Genomic DNA, 26,700 nt, shown 5'->3' on the forward strand with positions numbered 1-26,700 from the left:
TAGAATTATACATGCTCAGCCTGATCAAAAGGCAAAAAGCATCCACCGTCAATCAAACCCGCTGAAAGACCAGGTCATAAAACATCTCTAGCTCCCGTCCCACCCCCATCCCACCATCAGTGGGGGGTGTGGACTGCTTGGACAAGCTCCGCCTCCTCTCCCTCACCTAATCCTTTATGAATTGCACACGTTAATCTGAGTAATTACAGCCCACAAAACAGGAGAACTATGGTCTGCAACCCAAATCATGTCTAGGATCAGAGAGACAGGGAGAAAGCTAAAACCACCTGGGTGAACATTTCTAGCATTTCCCCACTGCTTCTCAGTCCTTCAATTGACAGTGGAAAGAATTTTCCATGGAAACAAGAGAACGTAAAATTATCCTCCCTGTTTTCTGTAGGGCCTCAGGCTCTATAATCGGAACACTCAGTTTAAATCTGGCTACATCATGTAAATTATGTGATGTTTAGCAAATGATTTAATCTCTCTGGGCCTCAGTTTTCATCTGTAAAGGAGACAATAACATCCACCTCATAGGGCTGTTATAGGATTAAATGTAATTATCCTTATAGAGCACACAACCCAGTGCCTGGCACAAAGTAAAAGCTCATTAATTTTACTTGTTAGGTCAGAGCAGCAGAAGATTCACTCATTTGTTTAAGGAACATTGATCAATTGTTTATTACAGGTCAGGCAATTTATTAAGCATTTTGCCTATATGTATTTATATATAAATATACAATATATTTATATATATATTATATGCATGCATATATTTTTTAAAGATTTCCACTTTATAGATAAGGAAACTGAAGGCTTAAATTACAGAAAGATGATTTGCCCTGAATCACACAGGGATTTGGTAATAAAGCTGAAAACTTATTCTCGCACTGACTCTCTGGCTCAATAAGACAATTTTTTTTTTTTTTTTTACTTCTTGCGAAGACTTGGGGATCAGGGAGGAGAGAGGGTTGAGCTCAGTTCCCAGGCCTAGCATTCTGATCCCTAGAGCAGCTGGGAAAGGATGGTGTGTATCCGATCAGAAGGTAGGCTTGGTGATGGGGAAGCTGATCTGACACCACTCCCCAGAGGCTGCCCCTCCTGGGTGTTTCACCCACTTTGGGTGGGTTGAGTGATCTGGAAGATTTTGTGGCTATTTGGTGCCTCAGGCCACAGCTGGGCTAATTTTCAGTAATCTTGGAGCGGAAGAGATAAATACAGTGGCATATTTTTAAAGCCACAGCTCTTGCTTTGTGCCCAAAATAACTCTGCCATTTCTAGGTTAAGAGTATAAAGACATCACGTGCTGTAAACCCAGATTCAAAAATTGGAATGGCTAGTCTCAAATCTTCCTAGCTTTCCATAGTCAGCCAAAAAAAAAAAAGAATCACATTTCTTCCTTCCGTGACCCCCTAACCTAGCAGGGCTCAGGCTGCATGGTTTTCTCCATCTTATTTCCTGGTTGGTGAAGTCCCTCTGGGTCTAGGGAGAGCAATTTCCCCTTACAGTCTTCTTACAATGCCCCCTGCCTCGGCCTGCTGTTACAGCCTGAGGTTAGCAGAATGCTTAAAATCGAGGTTTGGGAGTCACGCAGATTTGAGCCAGAATCTCAGATTTACCACTTACTTGTTGTGTAACCTTGAGCAAGTCACTTGGCCTCTTAGCCCCATTCTTTCATAAGTGAAACAAAGATAACGATATCCATCTAATGGGATTGTGAGCATTAAAAAGAGACAATGCTCATAAATCACATAAAACGATGTCTGACGTGCAGAAACTGAAATAAAGGACAGGTATTATTACTCTGTACTAGTCTGCTGAAGAACCTGTCTCTCCTCTAACAGCCTATTCCTGGATGCAATCCTTCCAGGAACTCTGTTTTCCAGGGGCCTCCTCCCATAGGGCTCCGCCCCTCCCAGGGATCATTAAAGACATCTAGCTGTGAAGTTTTCCAGCTTAGAAATGGTTGCTAAGTAGGGAGCCATCCTCCAGAGCCCTCCGGAGCAGGCAGGAAGGAGGCAGCTTAGACATGGCGGACAGCACGCTGGACTAGGTATCAAAAGGACTGGGTTCAAATTGCAGCTCCACCATTCTGCTTTCTACTATTTTATTCTACACAATTTGGGTGACACTGATTTGTAGTTTCTTCATTTCTAACATGCATATAGTAGCTTCCTCCCAGAGGCACTGTTACTCATTCAACTAAATTTATTTATTTTGTACAATAAATTAGACATTGTGCTAGGAATTAGGGATACGGATATAAATAAAATTAGAACAGGTACCCTGCCCTCAAAGAGTTATAGCGTAGAAAAAGACAAGTAAATGAATGAATATAATACTGTTTTAAGGAATAAACAAAGTAGAGAAACTCTGACACAAAAATGGCATTAAACTTTCTAGAGATGGTGTTTGCAGAGGTTACGAGCACAGGCTCAGAAGTCAAAGAGCCCTGCTTCAGATCCCGGTCCCACCACTTACTAGACAGATGTGTGACCTTACTTAACCCTAGGTGTCTCAGTTTCCTAAGCATTAAAATGGGTATAATAATAGACTTATCTCTGGGGGCAGTTATACCTATTAAAGGAGTTAATACATGTACACTGCTTAGAACAATATCCGGCGTCAGTGCATAAAACACAGTTAAAGCGCTTAATACAGGTTAGCTATTACTGTTGCTATTCACAAGTAAATGCTCTCATCTCTCTGCTCCAGTGCTTTCAACTTTCCAGGCTAAGTCTCTTGACAACGATGTCACTGAGTTAAGTGACACATAGTCCTAGCTAGAGCTGGTGGTCAGAGGGACGTGCACAATAAATGCTGTCCAACTCCAGATGAGAGAGTGACAATTTGATATGTTCATTCCCTGTAACCCAGTAATTCCACTTCCAGAAATCTATCCTCTACAAAGTGCATAAAATATTTGCATAAGAATGTGCATTGCATTATTTAAAAAAACATAGATACCAATAGGAAACTGGATAAACAAGTTATATTATAGACATACCACATAGTATGCTCTTATTAAAAAAGAATGAGGCAGCTCTATATGTAATGACTTGGAAAGGGGTTTGTCAAAAAAAAAAGCTGTTTTTAATATGCATAATATTATTTCATTTTGCTTTTTGAAAGCCTACATATTTAAAAAAATTCATACACCAATTATGTGATTAAAAATTAACTTCAAAAACATTTGGAAGAGTGAACCCTAGTGTAAACCATGGACTTCGGGTGATAATGATGTGTCATGTAGGTTCATCGATTGTAATGAATGTACCACTCTGGGGCTGGGTATCAATAGTGGGGCAGGCAGTGTGGGTGTGGGGACAGGGGAACTCTCTCTACTTTCCACTCAATTTTGCTGTGAAGCTAAAAGTGCTCTAAAAAAATTAAGTTTATTATTAATTAAAAAAATATTTGGAGGATACACACCAAACTGTTAACAGGGGTTGCTTCAGTAAAAGGGAGTAAGGCTGAGGAAAACTTGAAAATTTTCATGCAAATGATGCTATATTGTTTAATATTTACAACAACAATGTAGTTGCATATTATTTTATAATACAGTACTTTAAACTTTATACTCATAAAAATCTGGAGGATATACCCTAAACTATTGGCAGTGGTTACTTCTGGAGAGTGTGACTACAGGTAGGGGTACTATTGATTCTATTTCAGTTCTGTACAGATTTAGTTTGCTATGATTTTCGTCGTTGCATAATTAAATCAGAGAGAGAGACTAAAAAGAATATTAGCCCAGCCTCTACTTGCTTAACCAGCTGCAAATTCAAAAACCAGCTCAAAAACCAGCTGAGACAAAATGTCACTGTCCCAGGTAGGCTGGACCCAAGACCAGCTCCGTAATTTGCAGGGCCCAGTGCAAAATTAAAATGGGGGTCCCTTGTTAAAACATTATTAAGAACTTCAAGATGGCGTCAGCATGATATTAAACTAAACAGCGCCCTTCTAAGAGCTTGAAGCAGCCTTGCCTGGACCCCAGAACCCGCCACACCACAGCCTGACAGTCAGTCTTCCCAGTGCTGTCACACTGCCTGTCCCACCTGAAACTGCGAGAAGCATAATCTCTCCCTTAACAAGAAAACTGCTTCTGGCTTTGGTTGGGTTTTCAAACTTTTCTCCTCTACCCTCCCCCCTTACTTTGTTACAATCTGCGCTTCTTAAAATTTGGCAGGAATCCCAGACTCTGCGTTGCTGTGTCACTTCTCAGCCTTGAGCAACCATTTCTAGACCAGCAGTGATGTCCCTGCACGGAGGGTATAAAATGGAGGTGCCGTCAGAACACTGTAGCAGCAGGAGGGCAAGAGAATGAGTGTCATCCGAGACAACCTCTCCACCACCATGAACCTCCCGCTCTGCACTTCAGTACATTCCATCTAATCCAGCAAAAACATTTTGAATCCTATTTACTGTGTGCCAGGTGCTGTGCTAAGTGCCAGGAGTATTAAATTGAGTCAACGATAACATTTTTGAGCGCTGACCATGAGCTAAGCACTGTTCTAAGTATTTTGCATGCCCTGTCTCTTTTAATCCTTACGGCAGCCCACAGTCTTTCCTCTTTTACACATTAACAAATCGGAGGTGTATGATTAAGTGGGACAACAGAGATCTGAGTGTGCAATGCCATGCTGCCTCCCTTAAGAAGCTAATGCAAGGCTGGGGCCCGCCCCGTGGCGGAGGGGTTGAGTTTGTGCACTCCGCTTTGGCGGCCCAGGGTTTCGCTTGTTTGGTTCCTGGGTGCGGATGTGGTGCCACTTATCAGGCCATGCTGAGGCGGTGTCCCACATGCCACAACTAGAAGGACCCACAACTAAAAATATACAACCATGTACTGGGAGGCTTTGGGGAGAAAAAGGAAAACCAAAATCTTTAAAAAAAAAAAAGAGGAAGAAGCTAACACAAGGCAAAATTTAAACAAACCTGCCTTTCACTCTGCACATTTTCTCAGACATGATCAGACCAAGCCACCAGAATCCCCTAACATTTCCAAGGCCTCTCCTTTTCACAAAAGTGCTGCCTTCACCTCCCTTTTGGTCCCACATTTCTAGACACTCAAAGTTTCCACTCCGTAGTTTAGGTAGAGAAAAACACTAAGTTGATTGCTCACGAACTTGTCTCCTCATAGTGCAGGTTGATTTTTGAAGATTCAGTAGAGCAAAGGCGGCTCCTTTCTTAAAAACCAACCAACCAACCAACCTTCTGGCGGCCCTCCACTGCCAACAAACAAAACTGTAAGTTCTCCTGCAGGATTTTTTAAGGCCCCACAAAATCTGACTCCAGTCTATCTTTCTGATCTCATTTCCCAACAGCCTTCCATCCTTCCTCACCCATCAAATGTACTCATTCTATTCACCAACATTGTGCACTTATGATTTGGGGGTGGGGGGCCCTGAATTGTTCCTTTTGCCTGTAACACTTCTTTCCTACATCCTACTTACCATCCCTCAATACCCAGTATTAAGTATCACATAATCTCTGACCTGGTCCCCTAAATTCCCAATTCCATCTTCTGGATTCCTATAACATCCAGTATTCATGGTTGCTAAGGGAGGCTTTGGGCCCTATAAACACAATTTGGGGGGCCTCTCAGGAAAGGTGAACCAGCTTACCATACATACATGGGGTTTGTATTGAATACAACATAGATAGACTCTGGATCCCATTCTGTACTGACATGCCCTGGTAGTTTGTCCCAGTTTCCTTCCCTTTCATTGGCCCTGCCTATGCCTGGCACAATTATGGTCCTTATCACATGACATTGCAATATTTCCACCTCATTTCTCCACATTTCTGTCTTCCCCCACTAGATTATGAAGACAAGTCTGTGTTAGTGTTATATATGCATCACCTAGAACAGAGACTGGCCTTAAGCAGGTCTTCAATAAATGTTTGTTTAATGATCATATAGAAGGTTCCAATCAAATTCTATATTGAAGCCAAGCCCAGGAAAGCAGTCTTGGATAGGATACTCTAAAACTTCCTTTCTTTATATGTGTGTGTGTGAGAGAGAGAGAGACAGAGAGAATATGAATGAATGAGGATTTCAAAAGAGAACGCTGGTGGTAGTGATTAATGGTGGAGTTCTAGGGACCTGCCTGTGAGGTGGGTTTTGTGAGGATCTTCCCAGCGCCCTTCAAATCACAGCCATTTAGAAGGCTAGTATCCTGAAGGCAAGGTTGTGACCCTGAGTGAGAAAAGACCAACGAAGCTAATTTATATCTCTAAATCCTGAGATTTAGAGACAGGATGCTGAAGAGCTCATTATCCCTAAAGAAATTTCCTCAAGATAGATATTCAGAATCACTTTGTACTTGGGCCAACACAGGGAAGCTGACAGGACACTGATCATTGATTAAACACAACCCCACTTCCTGCAGACCACAGGGACAGCAGCTGGATCGCATCTCAATGACGCCAGAGCCTACAAGGATGCTGGCCTCTGAGGAGGCTCTTTCCTGGGTCTCATGCCTCACCACTGTCAGATGCATGAGGGGTGATTGAATCTCCACTCAGAGCTACTGAGGGGGCTGAGACGCTCTAGGCTTTGGAGGTGCCTAGCCTGTTAGGACCTCAAGGAGATAACTAGTGTGAGGATAGGTTTGTTATACAAAATGCTCCTAAAAAACAAACAAACAAATCCTGAGTCCATCTGTATCCATAACCACCCTGGCCCCTGAACCTGACACAGGATGCATCATTGAAGAAAAGCAAGTGAGATTTAGAAATACTGATTGAAGTACCCCCTTGCCCCCGCTGCCCACAACCCCCAACACACACACACACACCCTGATCAGGCTCTGTACTTTCTTCTTCATGGAAGTCCCAAATATACACTTTAATCTGCTTTCACCTGGACACAGATGGTGGATGCATACAGGACAGGTAATAGCCGTTGCCCCTGTCTCCTGGCATCACCTTGGGGACAGTGAATTTCTGCTAGCCACCATGCCCTTTAATTGACTCCTTCCAGATTAGCCTGTGGATGAGCCAAAGAGTACTGTCCTCCCCTGCCTGCTCCCCAAATCTTGGAAAAATACTCCTAAGCTTGGGACAGAAGAGTATCTGTTAGCCCTTAACATAATAATGTAGTGGGAACCATTTCCCTCCACTCTCCACATTTCTGCCTCTGCCCATAAAGAAGGTTACACCCACAACCAATACTTCCATCCTTGTGGGATGTGCTAGGAAGGGGGCTCTCACCTTGAGCTCCACTTCCTTACTTACTCTTCTCAGGAAGGAAAAGTCGTTTGTCTGATTGGGGAGATTATCGTAAGCCAGACTTTAAATGGAACCTGCTTCTTGACTGGGCAAAGTTAGCATCAACAGTCGCTGTACTTTCTTAATACACCTCTCCTCTAATTCTCTCTCGTTGCTCTAGCTCCGCCTCTGTTTGGTAATCAAACCAGGACAGCTCCCCCTCGTCACCAAGGGAGAGGTCTCCCATTCTTGATTTTCTTCCCTTACATTTGGGAGGTTGGAGGGCCTGGCGTATTCTCCAGACCATCTTTACCAATAATAAACCTTATTCTGATCTTTGATCCCTCAGTTGTCTCCTTGCATCTCTTCTTAATTAGTTAAGATTTAGAGGGAAAGAAGGTGATTAATTAGTCTCCAGCAAACTTCCGGCAATTAATAGACTTCAAAAGGCTTTTAAAGTCTAGTTCACACTGACTTCATCCTCTTCGTGGTCCTAATATGCACCTTATTTTACCTTCCTCTCTACGAAAATTTACACACACACAGCCACCACTGCCTAAACATGAAAGACCCTGTGGTAGGCAGAATAATGGTCCCTCAAAGATGCCTACATCCTAATTCCTGGAACTTGTGAATATGTTAGGTTACATGTAAAAAGGATTTTGCAGATGTGATTAAATTAAGGATCTTGAGATAGAGAAATTATCCTAGATTATCCAGGTGGGGCCAATGTAATCACAAGGGTCCTCAAAAGGGAAAGAGGGAGGCATGAGAGTCAGAGTTAGAGAGAGATTTGCACGTGCATGCTATACTGCTGGCTTTGAAGATGGAGGAAGGAGCCACTGAGCCCAGAAACACAGGCAGTCTCTGAAAGCTGGAAAAGATAAGGAAACACATCTTCTCCTAGAGCCTCCAGAAGGAATGCTGCCCTGCCAACACCTTGATTTTAGCTCAGTGAAACCCATTTTGGACTTCTGATTTCCAGAACTGTAAGATCATAAATTTGTATTGTTTTACATCACCTCGTTTGCGGTCATTTGTTAACAGCAGCTCTAGGAAACTAATACAGATTTTGGTGCCTGGAAGTAGGGTGCTGCTGTTACAGATAACTAAAAATGTAGAAGCGGCTTTGGAATTGGGCAGTGGGCACATCCACAGGGAAGAATTTTGAGGAGCATGGGAGAAAGTGCCTAGATTACCTTGAACAAACTGTTAGTAGAAATATGGATATTAATGACTCTGCTAGAGAGGACTCAGATAGAAGTGAGGAGCACGACAGGGAAAACATATATCATCTCAGGGAATACCTAAATTGCCATGAACTGTTGGTAGAAATATGGACATTAAAGGTGCTGTCAGCGAGGGCTCAGATGGAAATGAGGAACACGTTATTGGAAACTGAAGCAAAGTGGATCCTTGTTATATAGAGGCAGGAACCCATCTTGATCTTAGCCCAGAAAAATCCATTATAGACTTCTGACCTCTAGAACTGTAAGACAACAAATTTGTGGTATTTTAAGCCATGAAGTTTGTGCTAACTTATTACAGCAGTAAAGGGAAAGTAATATAGACCCTATGGTCAGCCCGGAACTCAGACAGTGAACAGTCCTCTCCAAGTCACCTAACTGTTCCCTTCACCTGGCACGTGGGACAAAGAAAGAGCAGTGTGTTAGTTAAGTCATTAATTGCCATTGTATTCATTAATGAATTCAACAAATATTTGTTAAGCACCATGTGTACTAGACAGACACCTGGCTCAACGCTGGGAATATAATGGTGAGCAACAAAATACTAGACGTGTGAATGTAAGGAAGTTACTTAATTCCTATGAGCTTCAATTTCCTTATCTAAATCTTGAGAAAAATAATGTATTTCTTGGGGGAAGGGCAAAAGGGGTGATGAGGCTCACATGTGAGGGGATGGACTAAAATTAGTTTTTGGGTGGTGAACATGATGTAATCTACACAGAATTCGAAATATATTACGATGTACATCTGAAAGCTATATAACATTATAATCCAATGTTACTGCAATTAAAAAAATAAGAAATTTTAGAAAAACAAGAATAAAGCACAAAACGATAAAAAAATAACGTATTTCTCTCTCATCTAAGTAGGCAATGCATGTAAAGTGGGTATCACAGTTCTCAATAAATAGTAGCTACTATTAAGTTTTCTTTTCATTGTTCTAAAAGACTATTTGTACAACCCAGGGGGGCAAGAGCACAGGATTTAAAGACTTTGAAATTTCAGCAACAAAGACCTCCCACTGACACACACAATTCCTTGCTAACAGGCCTTAGCTGAGAGAAGGGAGCTTATGTATTCCATGGCTCATCATCAAACACAGCCAAGCTCCCAGGCTCAAAGGTGTCCATCTCAGGGCTGTTTACATACCTGGTGCTCTTCTCCCCCCAGAGCTCCCTGACTTGTATCTTGGTGTGCGTCTAATGTAACTCATTCACACAGGTTCAGGCTTCTTGTCTTGCCACAGACTTTTAGGTGACCCCAGGTGATTATGGGAGCAGAGATATGACACGTGCATTCTTGGGTAAGACAGTATCTATGATGCAGAGTCAAAAAAGATAAGAGAGAAGACTTGGGGATGTCACCTCACTACTCAGCTTGGCCCATGATGCCGCCTAGAGCAACAGCTCTGGACACAGGATTGGTCCAGTGCTGGAAGTAAACTGAAGCTGGCAGACTTTCTTGGACTATTTACAACAAACTTGATTGTTCAGACTTTCTGTACAGGACAGGCTTTACTTTTTTTTTAAGGTTGCTTGGCTCTTTTTTACATTCAATGGCAGCTATAATTGGGAGGCCCAAGGTGCATATTTGGGATTCAGCAGTCAAGGGACATGACTCTAGTAACAATAAGCTTCTCATCATCCCTGTTCTCTTGTGGATCCAAATTTGGTTCCTAAAAGTTACCTTTTCATATCCTAACCCTCTAGAGCTACGCCTCTTGAGTCTGACTTCTACAAAGCTCTCAATTTCCTATCTTAATACTAGCACAAACATCCTTTTCCCCCTTATTTTCTTTGGTACTGCCATCCTCAGGACTGCCTTCTCCCACCCTCACCTAGCCCACTCTGTTGGAGACAGACCATTCCAGGCAGGGCTGCTGCTGAGGAAGCTCTTGGTCTCACTGAGACAAGAGTGGAACAGCATTGATCTCTGCTTGCCTGTGAGTAACAAGCTCCAAGTGCTAAGGCAGAGAGAGGCTCCTCTCCAATCCACATGCCCTTTGCCAGGCTTCCTGGCAATGAGCTCTCTTATGACCCTTCCGTAGAGGCCCCTAGTCTCTAGCCAGTGCTTGACCTGAATATGTTCCTCCAGATTAGGCAAGGACCTTCTCAACCGCAAAGTTAACTGCCTCTGTGAAAATTAACTTTTCAAGTTTTGGGGGGAATCTGTGCTGAGTTTCTCTGAAAATATTTGCCATTAAAGACCCTTACCATTCTTGGGGACAGGATTTCATTTCTAGTTTACTAGAATCAGTGAGACTGAGGGCGAAGCTTGCTGGAGCTGCAAAGCTTAAAGGAATTATAAGCTACCACTACTCCTCTGTCCTCAACCCAGGCCATAAGCAGGTCCTTCTTGTCCAAGCACCTCCCAGCGAGGAGCTCTAAGCCCACCAATTCCAAACAATCCAAGCAATCTTCCTTACCGAATGAAGTGTAGGCTCTCACTCCACTTCCTATTCCCCACAAAGCTCTCAGACACACAGGTGGCCTATGAGCCAAGTCAGATGGCAGAGTTGGTGACCCCCCCTTCCTTATTCCTTTGTGATCCCAGGATGTCCCCAATATAAACTTGAATTTCCCTTTTGATAAGGGGCTTAAAAAACTACAAAGGCTGGTGTGTAAACAAAATTAGAAGGGAGGGTAATTTGGAAACTCTCCTGTCCCATGAAACACTCTTAAATAAAAAGAGAATAAAGTGAATTATTTTTCTAAGATATATTCAAAAGTTGTTTCTCATGATGAAGTTTTCAGGGGCCAGACTGTATTGCTCCAGTAGCACATTAAAGGGATCAATGTTAACTGAAAGAACCATAATGAGTCTCCATTTCCCAACCGTGCATTAGCTGCTTCTCTGCACCTGTGGGCTTTGAAGGAAACCGCAGCCTGAGGGAACAGTTACTGCTGCTCTCCTCTCTTCACCACACCCTCTAAAATGTATGCCCAGGAGCAAAGGTTTGAGTGCTCATGGGATTGGATTTTCAGGAGTCACATGATCTGTTTTGGGCCACTGTTGGGGAAGAAATTCTTTTATTATGTATCATGGCCTCAACCCTGACTGTATTCTGCCCAGGGCTACCGATCCTGGAAAGCTGGTGTAGGAAAAATGAGAGAGGTGAAGGAAACACAAGAGGGAGGGCAAGAACCATCTCAGAATCCACTCATTAAAGAGAAATGTTAAACATCGGAAAAATCAGGACGTCATCATTCTAGTTTTTTTATTTACAGGATCATTAAAAATAGATGAGATGAAGAAAGTCATGGATGGACAGAGCCAGCAAAGACTTAAGCTTCATGGCTTCTCCTAGATAGAGGATTCTCATTTCCCTTCCCACACCATCTTGCTCCTTCCCTCCAAGCCAGTTCAGAACACACAACATAAGCTACATAGAGAATTCCAAGAGCCATGATGAGCTCCACACACCCAGCAAGTAAAAGAGCATCTTACAAGGACTCACTTTCCTCAGCTGGAGACCACTGAGCCAAGCTGGCGCACCTGGGCCGAGACCAAGGTGAGAGGGGAGGACACTGACAGGAGGGAGCTGCCCCACCCACACAGATCACGGATCTCATTTTTTTTCCTAGTAATGATATGCACAACCTCCCAGGACTATCATTGCCATGACAACGGCAGAAGTCGAGGGTGAGCAGGTTAGTGGAACAGCACGCTTTCTAAATTCTCGAACACGGCCTGAGGCTGCACTCACTCATGAAGTGGAAAAATTCATGTTGGCAGTACTCCAAAATAGACTGGAGAAAACTTAAGGATCGCGGCTCCTTTCTGGGGAAGGATCAGAGATGGAGTCTCCATGGAGCCCCTCTGTGGGGTGCAGAGAGGGAGGATTTTGTCAGAGAGGCAGGAATCTCTAAGACAAATAAGAGCATAAATCCCCCTGTGGAACAAGGGCACATAATGTGTCCATTTTCCACAGAGTAAAGAGATACGGCAAATCAGGGCAAAATAATCCCCCGAGGACACAAAAAGACAGGCATTTAAAAAAAATCTCTATAATAGAGCCTTCCCACAGAGACTACTCAGAACAACTAAGACCTAAATTCTAAAACTGAAGGATAGACTCAAACCTTGAAAAACCATAAAGATAGCTGCCATTTACTGAACATCGTTCTCCAGGCTCTGTAATACGTGCGTATTATCTCATTTAATTCTTGCAACAATCCTATAAGGTAGACACGACTATTATCTCCATTTTACAGAAAAGGAAACTGGGAATCAGAAAACTTAAGTAAAGCTCCCAGGGACATACAACTGCTGAGCAGCAAAGCTGGAACTCAAAGGAGGGTTATCCTGACCCGGAGCATGAGCTCTTAGTGATTATCCCTCCCATATGGGGAAAGGCTTCCCGCTTCATGCAAGAATCATAAGCAGATGCCTTCCTCCCGTGTTTCTGAGCCTCCAAAGATACCAGACAACTCAGGAATATTTACTCTCAACTCTAGACCAGTTCTTAAACTTTAGGGCATATCGGGATCACATGGAGGGCTTGTTAAAACACAGATTGCTGGGCTCCACCCTGAGAATTTCTGATTTGGTAGGTACTGTGAGTGCTGCTGCTCCAGGAACTACACTTGGAGAAACACTGTCTAGTCACTAAACCAAGGCTCTCTAACTAAGCTCATCCTCTTAGTTGCCTTACCTATCTAATTAATCTCACTGTTCAGTCCCAGGTTCCCTGGGGTGTTGCTTGACAAGCTATAATGCTATCTTTGGCAGTGCTGTGTGTTTTGGAATTCCCTGAGCCTTTTTGAAAACGGTGAATATCTCCCATTTCAAAAATAATTTACTGTTGCCTTAGGTAAGTCCTGAAATCCCATGAAATGTAGAAAGAGGAAGACCCCACAGAAGACAGCCAAGCAGCCTGGTGCCCTCGAGCAGGACCAGATCTTTAGAAGGCAGGGGCAGTCTTTTTATAACCTCTCGGGATTTCCTCTAGGAACTGGTCACAAGAGGGCACTCATTAAAATCTCTTCAGAGCATCCACACTGAGAAAGTTAGAGTTGTAAATGTGAAAGACTGGCCCTTTAACGCCCCTCCCAACAAACACCTTCCTCCATCTGAAGAAGCAGCTGTAACCGTCGGTTGGGCACTTCCTATTTCGCTCATTTTCTTTCTCTGCTCAGTCTCACGAGAAGCTGCTAAGGAATTACGAAGCGCGTGGCCCAGATCTGCTAAGACAGAGGCAAGGCTGGAAAAAGGGGCCAGAAATCAGGATTAACTGATTTAATGCCTGACTTGTTTATCCTGCATCATCTGGTGATGTCCCCACTGATCCCTTCAGGCTTTTGCACACAGTGAAAGTAAATGAACAGTTTAGTGACAAAGCAAAAGAATTCATCAATGGAGGAAAAACAACTGCAAGCACACACGTGCATGAGGATCAGTGCACAGCCAGCCTCTCTCCCTTTGTGCCCACGGCTGCAGCCGTCGTGGGTGCTGGTGTGGGAAGGTGCTAGTTCACAAGAGGGTCTCAGACACAAGTGTAAGAGACTCAAGCACCAGGAGGAAGCCTTTTGGAAGCAACTGTGCCTTTGTCATGATGCACTAAGGGCATGAGAATCAATGAAAGCCAGGCTCCACTTGCAACTGGAAACAACCAACTTTTTTGAAGCATTTTCTTTTTCTTTGGACGGAACTAATAAATCTTCCTCATTCCATCTTCAGGAGGGCAGCTGAGGGTTACTGGACCGTATAGATGTCAGGATGATCCAGACAACCTTAGAGGGTCTGTATCTCGGTCTAGAAATGAGAACCACTGACTTCTGGTCAGCAGGTTATCAGCCAAATCAATCATAGACTGCACAAAAGTATCCCAGAAAAAAAAGAAGAAGATTAGACATTTATTAGCATTATATGTCAAGCACTATATTCAGCTCTTTCTTTCTTCTTTAGTTATTATGGCGACTCGGTAAGATAGGTGTTATTATTATACTCAGTTTATAGATGGGGCAATTAAGAAAACATGAATATAAGCAATTTGCTTCTGCTCACCCAGCAAAAAAGTTTGGAATTGGAATTCAATTCAGATCTGACTCCAAATTATAATCTTAATCTTTATGCCATATTCCCTCCAAATAGTATATAACATATTTTGAGTCATAATACCTTAAAAGTATCAAAAGGACAGAGCAGAAGGCAGAGGAGCATCTCATGGTGCAGAGGTATGTTGAAAAGTATGCTTAGGTCACCCATGGAGTAAACGGAAGATGTAACCTCTGTCCAGCTCAGTCCATGAGGACTCTGATGCATGAGTCAGCAGCCAGGCGTGGTCCTGGATAGAAGGGCTTAGACAAGAGATGCTGGGGTGGTAGGGAAGGGGAGAAATGGGGACTCCTTCCTAACATTCTTTTGAATCTGAAGGAGAGAGCTTCAGAGGCCCAGAGGCAGATGAAATAATCAGTAGACAGTTCCTATTTTGTCTTTGCCTAGAAATAAACACCAATCAGCATCATCAGTGAAAAGGGAGAATATATTCAAAGTTAGTTCTTGGCTCACTACACTGACTCACAGAGCTTCTATGAGAACAAGAAAAACCCTGAAATGAGGGCAGGATAGCGGGGCATGATTTCATGTGGCTGCTTTGATTGAGTAGTTCTCACCTTTCCAGATGCCTCCTCATTCTGCACTATTTGGTAGTCTAAAACCACTTCCTCCTCCATCACTTCTTCACTCCATCACTGCTGATTTGTCAATGAATTATTTTATGTTCTTCCCCTTACCATCTGGTAATATTAGCTCTTTAGTGAATTACTTTAACTTGTGCATTTGCTTTTTTGAAAAATGTGACTTTTAGTTGAATTATGCAATATTCATAAATAGCAAATGCTGGTTGATTAGAATCAAAGAAAACCCCTAGAGTTGCCAGCAAAAATGGGCCCTTATCTGCACATGTTACTTAGATAGCTTAATCATTTGAAAGCTACCTGATTATTTTTGGAAAGAACTTTTTACATACACACCTATGTCATCTGTTATGTATGTATGTACATATTTGAATTTGGATGGCTTCTTGCAACCAGCCATGCTATGAATATAAAGCAATGGGTACACTTGGATTTGGAGCTAGACACACTTGTGTTTGAACTCTACCTCTGCCACTTACGTCCTATGTGAACTTGGGTATGTTTCTTATCCTCTCTGTGTCTCCAGTTTCTCATATGTAAAGTGGATATAATAAATTCCTTGCAAGATTGTCATGAGGGATAAGTGAGATCATGCATGTAATGTGCTTGGCACAGTGTCTGGATATATTATGGCTCAATAATTAGTAACTATTATCATCATCATGATGTTCTATTAATAGAGGATTATGGTAGACACTATTTGTAGTCTCCATAATCCCTCCTTTCTGAAAACTGCCACAGGGATGGGCCTCCAAAGCCATATTTTTATTATACAACACTGCTTTAGTGACTGGTCAAGAATAAAGAAACTGAAAAAACTATGAGTTTTAGCAATTTTTCTTTGCTCACCAAGCCAATGGGTTCTCAATCTAACCTGGCGGATTCTCTTTCCTGAAAGTTTAAATTAGGAATTGGTCTCCATTTATCATCTGAACTAAGAAACTGGGAGGTGGTCATGTTTGGCAATGTGCATATCAAGGCAGTAAAAGTCAGTCTGCAGAATGATGTAGACGTGCAGAAAGAAGCAGATCTGACTTTAACTTGAAGTCAAAGAGAGTGGTACCTTGGTTCTGATAACTTTCCACCACCATGAGAAGCTCCATTCCATCCATCCATCCATCTACCTACCTACCTACCTACCTACTTATCTAGCTCCCTTTTGCTTACAACTTTGAGCGGGTTTTCATTGTCTTCAACCAAAAGATCTTTGCTAACAGTGTCATCTCTCTGCATGAGGCCACCAGACCTTCTCTGTGTAGCTTGGTTGGCTTAAGCATTTGAAAGGTATCTGGTTATTTTATAAAAGAATGTTACACACACACATACACACCCCCTTATGTTATCTGTTTTCAACTCCTGAAGGACATTAAGTAGAAAATCAAAATAATCATGTATGTAAGGAAGGTATGCATGTAAGGAAAAGAAGAAAGCCATTGAAATGAAAAGAGAGCCATTAACATTTCTGCTTTTACAAAAACAGGTCATCTGATGGCTTTCCAGAACACAAGCAAGAAAGGAGAGACCCTGGGTCTTTACCTGGTGTTGCACTGGATACTGTTGGCCACTGCTGATCAGGCCCTCCCGGACCAGCCCGTAGAATGCCAGCCTCCTCCAGGTGCACAGAGCTGAGTAAACACATAGACCCAAATAATGGTTAGATCACAAATGCCTTTCCAGATCTCCTTCCACCCTCAGAAAGTGCTTATATCTCTGGAGGCTGGGCTGCAGCTAACACAATCTACTCACGCTTGAACTGAAGCAATTACTGCTGAGTAGTCACCTTGCATAAACTGCAAAAGCATTGCTGACTTACTGCCTGCTATACCATTCAGACAATAAACATGTTTTATCTTTATGGCAACTTTGGTTTTCATTAATGCCACGTGATGTTCACTAAATCTAACAGGAATCCCATCAAGGGGCTAATGCCATTTTAACATCTTAATGCTGAAGCAGATTAGAAGAGTCTGTTCTGAAAAGCCCCAATCCCCTCTTGCTGGTTCTCCTGTTTCTAGGTTTTTTAGAGCAAAGAGGAAAACACACGAAAATTATTTGCTGATAACTGCAGCATTATTCCAGTTTGGCTACCCAATTAATTCTTAACCTTATTTTCTGTTTTACTCTTTCTGTACCTTTTACTCATAGATGACCCGCCCTACATTTCCTGGGACTAGAGGAAGCCTATTACACTACTCACGGATCCCAGTTCAGAAGAGATTAACTCAGCATGAAATATTGCAGGGAGGGAGACAGGGACTGGGAGACCCTTAGAGGAAGCAGAGATAGAACATAAACCGTTCAAGGGTGGGGAGAACATCATATTCATTTATGCATTTCTAATGCCGGCACATATTAGACCCTCAGATATTTGTTGGATGAGTTGATAAAGGAAGAAACAAATGGGACCCCAAGAGTAAATATCATCCAAGAAAACCCTCATCAAAATTAGAAGGCACTTTTAAACTGGTTTATCTTGCAAATTAAGTTACTAAAAATATCTTATACCATCTGAAGTGGTTACGTGAGGCAAGAGAACAGGAAAACACGAACTATTGTCGGGGGAGGCCATCTATGAGTTCAATATTCTCTTACTTTTTTACTTCAAATGACATGTCTAGAGGAAATCCACTCATTAAGCTGCACCCTATTGCTTACCTTCCCTTCATTTATCTACACCCTAGAATTTTCTCTTTTTTCCAAATATTGATATCCTTCAGGTGTTCCTGGATCCTGCCAGCAAATTATACAGGTTCAATCAGATTCATTCTGAAGACAGTACTACCCTGCAACCAGCTCAGCTCAAAGCAGAATTTTAAAGGAACAGTTACATGGTGTCTGAGACTGGAAAGGCCAAGAAGCCAAGCACGTGTGTGAAAAAAATGAGGATTATTTAAGTTCACAACTCTAATATATGTTCAGTGAACTACATTGTGAAGAATAAATTAGATTTAGCTTCAATTTTTATTTCACTTCTTATCCTACTTAAATCTTATAATATCTTAACTGAAACCTGAATAGGAGCACATTTGGCTTTTTTTTTCCCATTTGAAAATGAGATAAGGAAGTGATATGTTTTAGTACTTTATTTTAAATGTAGTTTTTAAGGTGCACCTCATAGCTTTGGTACTTTTCAGTAGAGCACCAATTCAATCGGGAGAGAAGGAGCTGGTATTGTACACCATGCTTTTTCCCATTGTGTGGCTCCACCATAATAGCTCAGATGCAGGCAAAAGCACAAGCTGGTCTCTAAGAAATATGAAGAATCCTTCTGAAACCTAGTATTCTCGCAGCTGCGTGAGTGTTTCTGGCCAGGTTCTAAAGTGACATCTCACCAAGCCAACGACCAATCTTCAGCCCTTCACTGACTGCTTCTCATTCCGAAATAGCACCCATTATAATGATGTCTGCTCAATTTGTAATGCAGTGCTTGAGAATATTAACTTATTTTAATTTAATGCATTTTTCATGGGCTAGAGCTAATTTTTCATTAACTCAACACATATTTTGTAAGCCGTCTCCTGAGAAATTGCTCTAGGTTTGGTGAAGATCTGCTTAAGAGTCGCCCAGATGTTCTGACGGGCTTTGGTTTGGAGTTTATTTCTTCTTTAAAACCAAACCCTTTTGGTAGTAGTGATCGTTAGTTTTTTGGCCCCCTCATTTGGTTTCCAAAGACACTCACAAATCACGAATCTTTTATTTGGCCCCATGGCAGGGATACTAGATCAGCTCTGGGAATCATGGTAGTTCATCAATTACGGTCAAAGAGACAAAGTGGAGAAAGGAAAAATATATTTAATCTGAGTCTTAGATTAATGCTATTACTCTAGGTGAATCTACAGTAAGCTAGATTTGGTCTCCAGATATTTAATAAAGGCCCTACATATGGCTCAACCTCTGAGGAGCCCATGCCATTGATGGCAATACGAGAGCTGCGAGATGGAGAAGATAAGAAGACTCTAACTCAACAGGGATGAACACCAACAAGAATCACAACCAATTATAGTGGTTGATAGGATATAACAGTTAACGTGTGATAAAAAACCAAGGTAGACAACATGTACATATACATTACACAATGTACTCAAGTTCAAAAGCATCAGTATTAATTACAATTTTTAAGGGAGTGACAGAAAGTTTAGGTGGAGAAGGGATAAAGGAAGTTGGAATTGCTTCCTTATAGAAATTTTGATGAAAGTACATGGTAGCCTGTCTCTGTGATCTTATGCGAGATTCTTATTTGCTAGCACTTGATAAGATTTGGCACTGAGCACTTCCAATGTTTCAAGGAACAGACACAGAGAAGAAAAATAATGGCATTCCCCTGGCAAAGCAACTAAAGCTTCTTAGTCTTGACAGCTGCTTCCTGCCTGTGGAGACATAGTTCATCTGAGCCACACAAAGCTAAAGGTACTTCTGAGTGAAAGAAGGAGGGAAATACGTACCTGTGCATTCCTGCTCTCAGGGAGGCAGAGTAACGCCAGTCAGGATTGGGCTGTCGTGGCTGCAAAATCACAAAGAGAGTTTTTGTTAATATGGCAAAACAATGATCTCCCAGTGCTGATGTTAACTGATTAGTCGTTTCTTAAATATTCCATGCATCTAAAAAGGGTTTGAAGAATCCATTTCATGTGCAACTCTAAGATGATAGCCATCTATACAGCACTTCAGGAGAAAATGAAATTATCTTATCAGGGTCCTCGCGCAGACTGAATATCATGGAAAACCAGATTTAATGATGCAGTGAGGACCGGTTTTGGATTAGCCTTGCCCCACACAGGTCTGCGTTCTTAAAGCAGCACTAGGGGATGGGCAGTCTGTTTTGAAACAGCAAAAGCTTTCATTATTTCTGCCCTCAAATGCCCCATTAAGGGAACATCCCCAATTTGGTGTTCTAGCTATAACAGGGCACACAACTACACACGTTCTGCTGGTCTGGCTGGACTGCAGAGGACTGCAATCTGCTGCTGGCTCTGCAGACTGCAGCATGTTTGACCAAGGATGGATGTGCCTAGTCTTAACGCCAGCAACTGATAACTGCCTCTTCTGCTGATTGAAGAGGAATACTAGAGAGAGGAAAACAAACCACTGCAGGGTTTGACCTTGTTTTGCTACATAATCCTTTTCAGAGAAGTATGCTTGTTCCCTGCTCCTCTGAGTGCTCTGCCTCCTCACTCAATTGCCGTTCACTAAGCTCTGATTGTTGAACAGGGAGTAGCTGAAACCCAAGAAGAACCTGATTCACTCGGCACCGCCTGTGGATTGGGAAGATCTGTTGCCCTCTGTCTACAAACTGTCAGTTCAAAGCGGAGGGTACAAAGAGGAAAGTACAGTCAGCTAAAGACGGTCTGGGAATTATGTGCTGACTGGAAGCTCCTCAGGAATCACTGGGGACAAAATCAATCACCATCACTATCTTGTATCTATTAGCAAAAAATTTTTTATTAAAAACCTGGGATAGACGTTCCTCTTGATGTGTTTTCATGGGCAGAGATTAAAGTGGCCCTGGGACTGAATACTGAGGTCTATTTGAGTGGAAAGATGAGGAGATGGAGGTTATACTCTATATTTTTCCCTGGATTATAATTATCATATTTGGTATACACAAAGCAATAGTAATACCACTAAACTATTTCAAAATGTCAATAGTTCTTGTTCCTGTCATTCTTACAGTGTATTCAATGGATGCACAGTATTTCATAAACACACTTCTTCACAACACCTAGGGAAGTAGTGATCAGCATCTCAACTTCCAGACAGACTTTGGGATGGCTAGATAGTATGCAGAGAGTCAGCCAAAGTCAAGGCCCAGAAATAGCTACATCTCTGGGATACTATACCTCAAATGTCCCCATACACTAACTGCCCTCTTTAGTCCCTTCCACTCTGCTGGCAAGATATGAACATGCAAGCTGCTTCATTCTTGGTTTTCAATCTCACAAAATGCTATGGACGTTCCATATAAAGTAGCATAAAACTATCTACAGATGAAATAAAGGGATTCCCATTTTCTACCATGGCTGTTAGAAGGAACAAAAGAGAAAATATTTGCAAATCACTTTGTAAATCTGAAAATATGACTGAAATACTTTTTATTAATCATATCATCACCATCTCTCCCCTTTACCATCAGCAGCACTAGCATCAGCTTGTCAGCTGTGAGAACCTTCCCTCAAGAAAGACTTTGACATCTGTTGAGTAAATGTTGCCAATTTTTCTATGATTGGGTAACATTCATGATGAAAATTGCTGCAACTTCATCTTTGGAATGAAATCACCAACCTAATTTTGCTGAAAGGCACAGTTCTAGCAGGAATGACCAGGAAACTCAGTTTGTTATACAATCTCACTTCCTCAATGACATTTAATTTGTCAAGCTGCTATTTTCTATAACAGCCCGTCAGCAGCAAGATCCTTCTCAGATTCATTTGCCAGAATCATGGTCATGAGATGTCTTATGGCAGCAAGATCAGGTAGGGAAAAGGTAAGGAAGAAAGTAATTAATGTTTTAAGTATTCCCACAATACTAGGCAATGAGATGAGCACTTTATATATATTATTGCATTTACTTTAACACTTCTTTTTCAGATTGTAAATTCTATAAAAGGGATTATACCTGTGTTGTTCATAAAACATATAAACATCCTCAGATATTCATAATACATAGCTATGTCTTCAGAGCCTAGCAGGGTTCAGGTTCTTAAACTTTTAAAATGTTTTTGAATAAATACACTATCTGGGGCCAGCCCTGTGGCCGAGTGGTTAGGTTTGTGCGCTCCACTTTGGCGGCCTAGGGTTTTGCCAATTCGATTCCTGGGCGTGGACGTGGCACTGCTCATCAGGCCATGCTGAGGTGGCATCCCACATGCCACAACTAGAAGGACCCACAACTAAGAAAAATATACAACTATGTACCAGCGGGCTTTGGGGAGAAAAAGGAAAAATAAAATCTTTAAAAATAAATAAATACATTATCTTGCAAGGGCAACATTACTGCACGTAAATTTACAAAATGAGAAATCTGAGCTGTAGAGAGACTAAATCACTTACCTGATTGTTGGGTTTGGCTGATAGACATGTTTAGGTCTTCCTAGCGTGGAAATCTGTGTTTTAAATAAATTTACATGGAATGACATATATTTTTCTTTCTCTTTTTTAACTTTTGGGTTTCCAAGATATTGATTTATTTTAAAATGATACAAGGGGCCAGCCCCATGGCTGAGTGGTTAAGTTCACACGTTCCACTTAGGTGGCCCAAGGTTCAGATCTTGGGCGTGGCCCTACACATTGCTCATCAAGCCATGCTGTGGTGGCATCCTACATGGAAGAACCAGAATGACCTACAACTAGGATATACGACTGTGTACTGGGGCTTTGGGGAGAAAAAAAAAAAAGAGGAAGATTGGCAACAGATGTTAGCTCAGGGCCAATCTTCCTCACATACACACAAAAATTAATAAAAATAACATAATACAAAATTAAAAGTAATAAAATGTACATAGGTTTCATCCAAACTTGATTAAACTTGGAAAAATTCAAGTTGAAATGTTGACTACTGATATACCCCACACAGTGGAGATATATCAAGGCCTTGAACTAACTGTGATTGCTCAGTTCTCTAACACTTGGATGGTACATCCCAGGACCATGCTGAATTTCTTTGGTGAAAACCCCCAGTATGTTCATTGTTTTAAAGCTTAGTCCTTTAGTAAATTAATAGGCACAAAAACTCACGATGTGGAAAAACTGAATTAGGTAGTTCATATGGGCGATGTAGTATTATTGAAGAAGAAGAATATATTTAATTTTCTATCAAAATTATAACAAAGATTTAATTTACCCTGTAATGGTATTAATTATTTATACCATAGAATATTTGAGCCACAGAAGGGTGAATCACCTCTTCCAAAAAAAATTTAAAATAAAATAGGTTAAAAAATACACTATGTCATAACTTATAGGACTCCTCAGGAAATAATATGTTATCTTCTTATCATGGAAATCCATGTTGAAGCTAGCAATAAATGGCCTTCCAAGACATGAGACTACATGTGGCATCTCCTTTTCCTTCCTAATAGGACTCTATTAAGGACGTATACACTGCAGATTTCTCACAGTGATATTTTGTGATCATTGATATAAACTGTGATAGGCAGAATCCTAAGATGGCCCCTAAGACCTCCATACCCTGGTGTACATGTCCTGCATAATCTCCAAGATTGTGAATATGATGGATCTTACTCTGTGGTTAGGTTAGGTTACATGGCACAGTTGGCTTCAAAAAAAGGGAGGTCATCTGAGTTGGAATGACCTAATCACATAAACCCTTTAAATCTGACATCAGAGACAGAAATCAGAGAGATCTGAAGTATGAGAGGGAATCCATGTGAGAGAAAAAGCTCTGAAGATGGAGGGGGCCCTGGGCCAAGGACCTGAGAGCAACCTGCAGGAGCTGAGTGTGACCTCCTGCCAACAGTAAGTAAGAAAATGGGGAGCTCAGCCCTCAAGCAACTGGATTCTGCCAACAACTTGAATGAAAGTGAAAGCAGATTCTTCCCCAGGCCCTCCAGAAGAGAACTCCGCCCACTGACGTGTTAATTTCAGCCTTGTGAAGACCCGAGCAGAGAACCTAGTCGCAGCAGGCAGGACTGTAAGGTGATAAATGAGTCTTTTTTTAACCACTAATTTGTGGTGATTTGTTACAAAGCAATAGAAAATGAATACATAAACTGTTGGTCACTAAGACAAGAAAGAATACAACATTGAAAGTAATCATTGTTAAGTTCCATATTAGTCTTCCAGTAAAGCAAAATGAAAAGGTGATGAAAATGAGAATTCTAGGTGAATATTTGCCTTTGAAAACAGTCATTTACAACTCTAATCCACAGAGCAAAAAAATAAAATAAACATAACTTTAAAATATACCTAACGGGCGCCAGTACAACAGTAAATGCTAGGTTTGCTTAATTCTGAGTGCACAGCCCACTAGCAGAGCAGTTACTCTCCCTCACAGTTTAACTTCCTGGAGCCCAGACTTCTGACCCTGCAAGGCCAGAAAAGAACTGATGTCACTTATGTGCCAAGGAACTATCCTTTCTCTTCAACTTTGCAATGTCAGATATTTCTCTGCATGTGTCAAGTTCAAATTCTTGAAAGAAAAAAAGTATAATTTTTAGGCTAGCAGATTTAAAACACTGCCAAGGAATCCTCTTGACCTTTGATTTTTGAAATCATGATTGTAGATTATAATGCTCAAAATATCAGGTGAATAAGCTAAATTTATATTCATACTATAATATGCATGGGCAGACTGGGCCAGGTGAAGTCCTACACAAGTCACATTGAAAGACACCCATAAACCCCCACTAAATTCAGCTAAACTTCTGGACGTGGCGATGGCAATTTTTCCTCAAACATTTGCAAACTGACATCATCCTGACCTCTCATTGAGAGCAAAAATTGGTGGCCAACCAAGGCAAGTATCCAGAACTGATTCTGCTCTTCTGGCAAGCAGACAGCATGCCAACAGACAATTTATAATATGCCAGGCTGAGTCCCTGCAGAGCATTCTGAGTTAGACCAGATGCCCATGTGACGCTCACTCCTGGGTCAGAGGAAAGGGTAGACCAATGACATTCAAACTATAATAAATAGATTTCTTCATCAGTCAGAATATGTGCAAGATAAAGGGACAGAGAAGAGCTTAGCCATTATTCCATCTGGCTCAGCAGATCTGCAGAAGAAGGGAGGAAGGAGGTAATTTGAAGAAATTATTATATTATCAGACAAAAGAAGACAAATCTCTTCTCAGAAGAACAGCCCCATAACCAACATGGAAATGGTAAAACAAAACAGCCCCACCCACTCAGAGGATGTGGATGTGACCATCAGAGGATGAAACACTGGAATGGAAGTTCTCAGATACAATTTCCTTGCCTATTCTGACCATGGTGCAGTTTTTATAAATTCACCACCATGCCACTTTACACTAAGCGTAAATTCTGGTTCAGGACAGTCACCAGATAGAAAAGTCAGTCCTGGGGGAATAAATCAGGTGCCACTGAAAGAAAGGCTAACCCTTTCAGGTCACTATATCTGGAATTAGGGTGAATATGTACGCTCAATGGCAGAAATAACTGAAGATTTGGTAACTACAAATTGCTTTAAAATAAGTGAAAGTGACGCCAACAACTCTTTTCTGCTACTCTTTTGTGACTTCCACATCTTATGCCAACTGGTCCCACTGCCACAGTTGGACAAATCTGCCCAGAGCACTCAAAGTGAGTCACTAGCAGTCACAGGACCATAAATGCACAGAATCCACCTTAACATTTGGTTCCTTTTCTTGGAGATTCTGAAGAGGGTACTACCTACATTCAATAACAGGTTTTCAGAAGTCTCCAAATAGAAATTCTGCCCCATTGCCAAAAGTTACTTGAAAAACCTCACTACACGAGTGGCTTGTGAAATAAGCTCACTCCAGCAAAAGATTAGAGTCTGGTGTTAAAGGCTGATGTTTAAAAGCAACAAGAGAGAAATCAGAGAAAGAACAGAGATAAAAGATCTTAACAGGCTTTGCCAATAGTAAAACAAATAAAAATATATTTACTCACTGATCCATTTGTGACCTACTTCTATGGAAGGAATGACTCTTTTTCCAAAGCAGTTCATTTGTATTACTAGGTGAGCCAGTGGTAGCCTAAATGCCTGAGTATCCCAAATCAAAAGGAGTATAAACACTTGGATTTCTGTTTACTCAAAACTATTTCAAAAAGCACAGTTTTTGGAGTCAGAGAGGCATGACTTAAAGTACCACTTTTAAGTGATTGTGACTGTGTATGCTACTTAACCTCTCTGAGCTTGTTTCCTCATATGCTAGAGATTGGATAAATGTTTGTTTAATGTATGACTTACGAATAATGAAACCATACATATAATGCAAAGCAAAACATTGTTATATAGCAGGGTGGTCAGTGAGTGCAAATTCCCTTACTCATCCTTTCCAATCCCCATCTAACTTCAATGTCGGCACATGGCATTAATTGCACCCCAGGACCCTCCTGCACCTGCAGTAACAGGGCACGGAAAAGAGAAAGCCTAACATGAAATTGAACAGGTTGATCAAGCAGTGACTTTCAGAGTTGAGTGATTTTGTTCCCATTTTGCCACGCTATGACAACATGACTCACTCTCTCCCTATAACTGCACTAATTTCAGGCGCAGTAGATTTTAGAACTCTTCACTGGATTTCCAAAAGTGTCTGCAGAAATTTGCCTTTATTAAAATCATGCACTCTCGTGGCAAAATCTCACAGGAGTAAGCACTTTTCTGACATAATTTTCTCCCTAGATTAAAGGTTTGTGTACCAAAGTACATAATAACAGGCAGGTCAGCGTAAGACAGAAATAGTTCATGTATCAAATTGCCCCCAGCTTTGAACAAGGAGAGGGAGGGTAAGAATGTCATTCCTGGGAGCTTCCGGTTCACAGCTGGGGGCAAAACTGAGCCCAGCCAGGCCTGCTCTTGGTTCCTCTTCACCCTGCAGCCCACCCCAGGCCCAAAAGGGCTGCACAGGAAATTAAGCAAATGTCTACAGCATCCTTATT

The 26,700-nt window shown here is 41.6% G+C and overlaps 1 protein-coding gene across 21 annotated transcripts in view; it reads right to left on the reverse strand.

Moving 5' to 3' along the window:
• LOC100629863 (protocadherin alpha-C2) overlaps positions 1–26,700 on the reverse strand; it is a 175,810-nt gene that overhangs the window by 10,598 nt on the left and 138,512 nt on the right. For all 21 annotated transcript variants that reach the window (XM_070234089.1, XM_023617547.2, XM_070234093.1 and 18 more), the window contains exons 2-3: positions 19,540–19,598; positions 16,634–16,722 (exon numbers count right to left, since the gene is read on the reverse strand). In XM_070234089.1, the coding sequence (XP_070090190.1) occupies positions 16,634–16,722; positions 19,540–19,598 (148 nt within the window). The remainder of the gene's footprint in view (positions 1–16,633; positions 16,723–19,539; positions 19,599–26,700) is intronic.

The sequence above is a fragment of the Equus caballus genome, chromosome 14, assembly GCF_041296265.1.
Source record: "Equus caballus isolate H_3958 breed thoroughbred chromosome 14, TB-T2T, whole genome shotgun sequence".
Classification (NCBI taxonomy): Eukaryota; Metazoa; Chordata; class Mammalia; order Perissodactyla; family Equidae; genus Equus; species Equus caballus.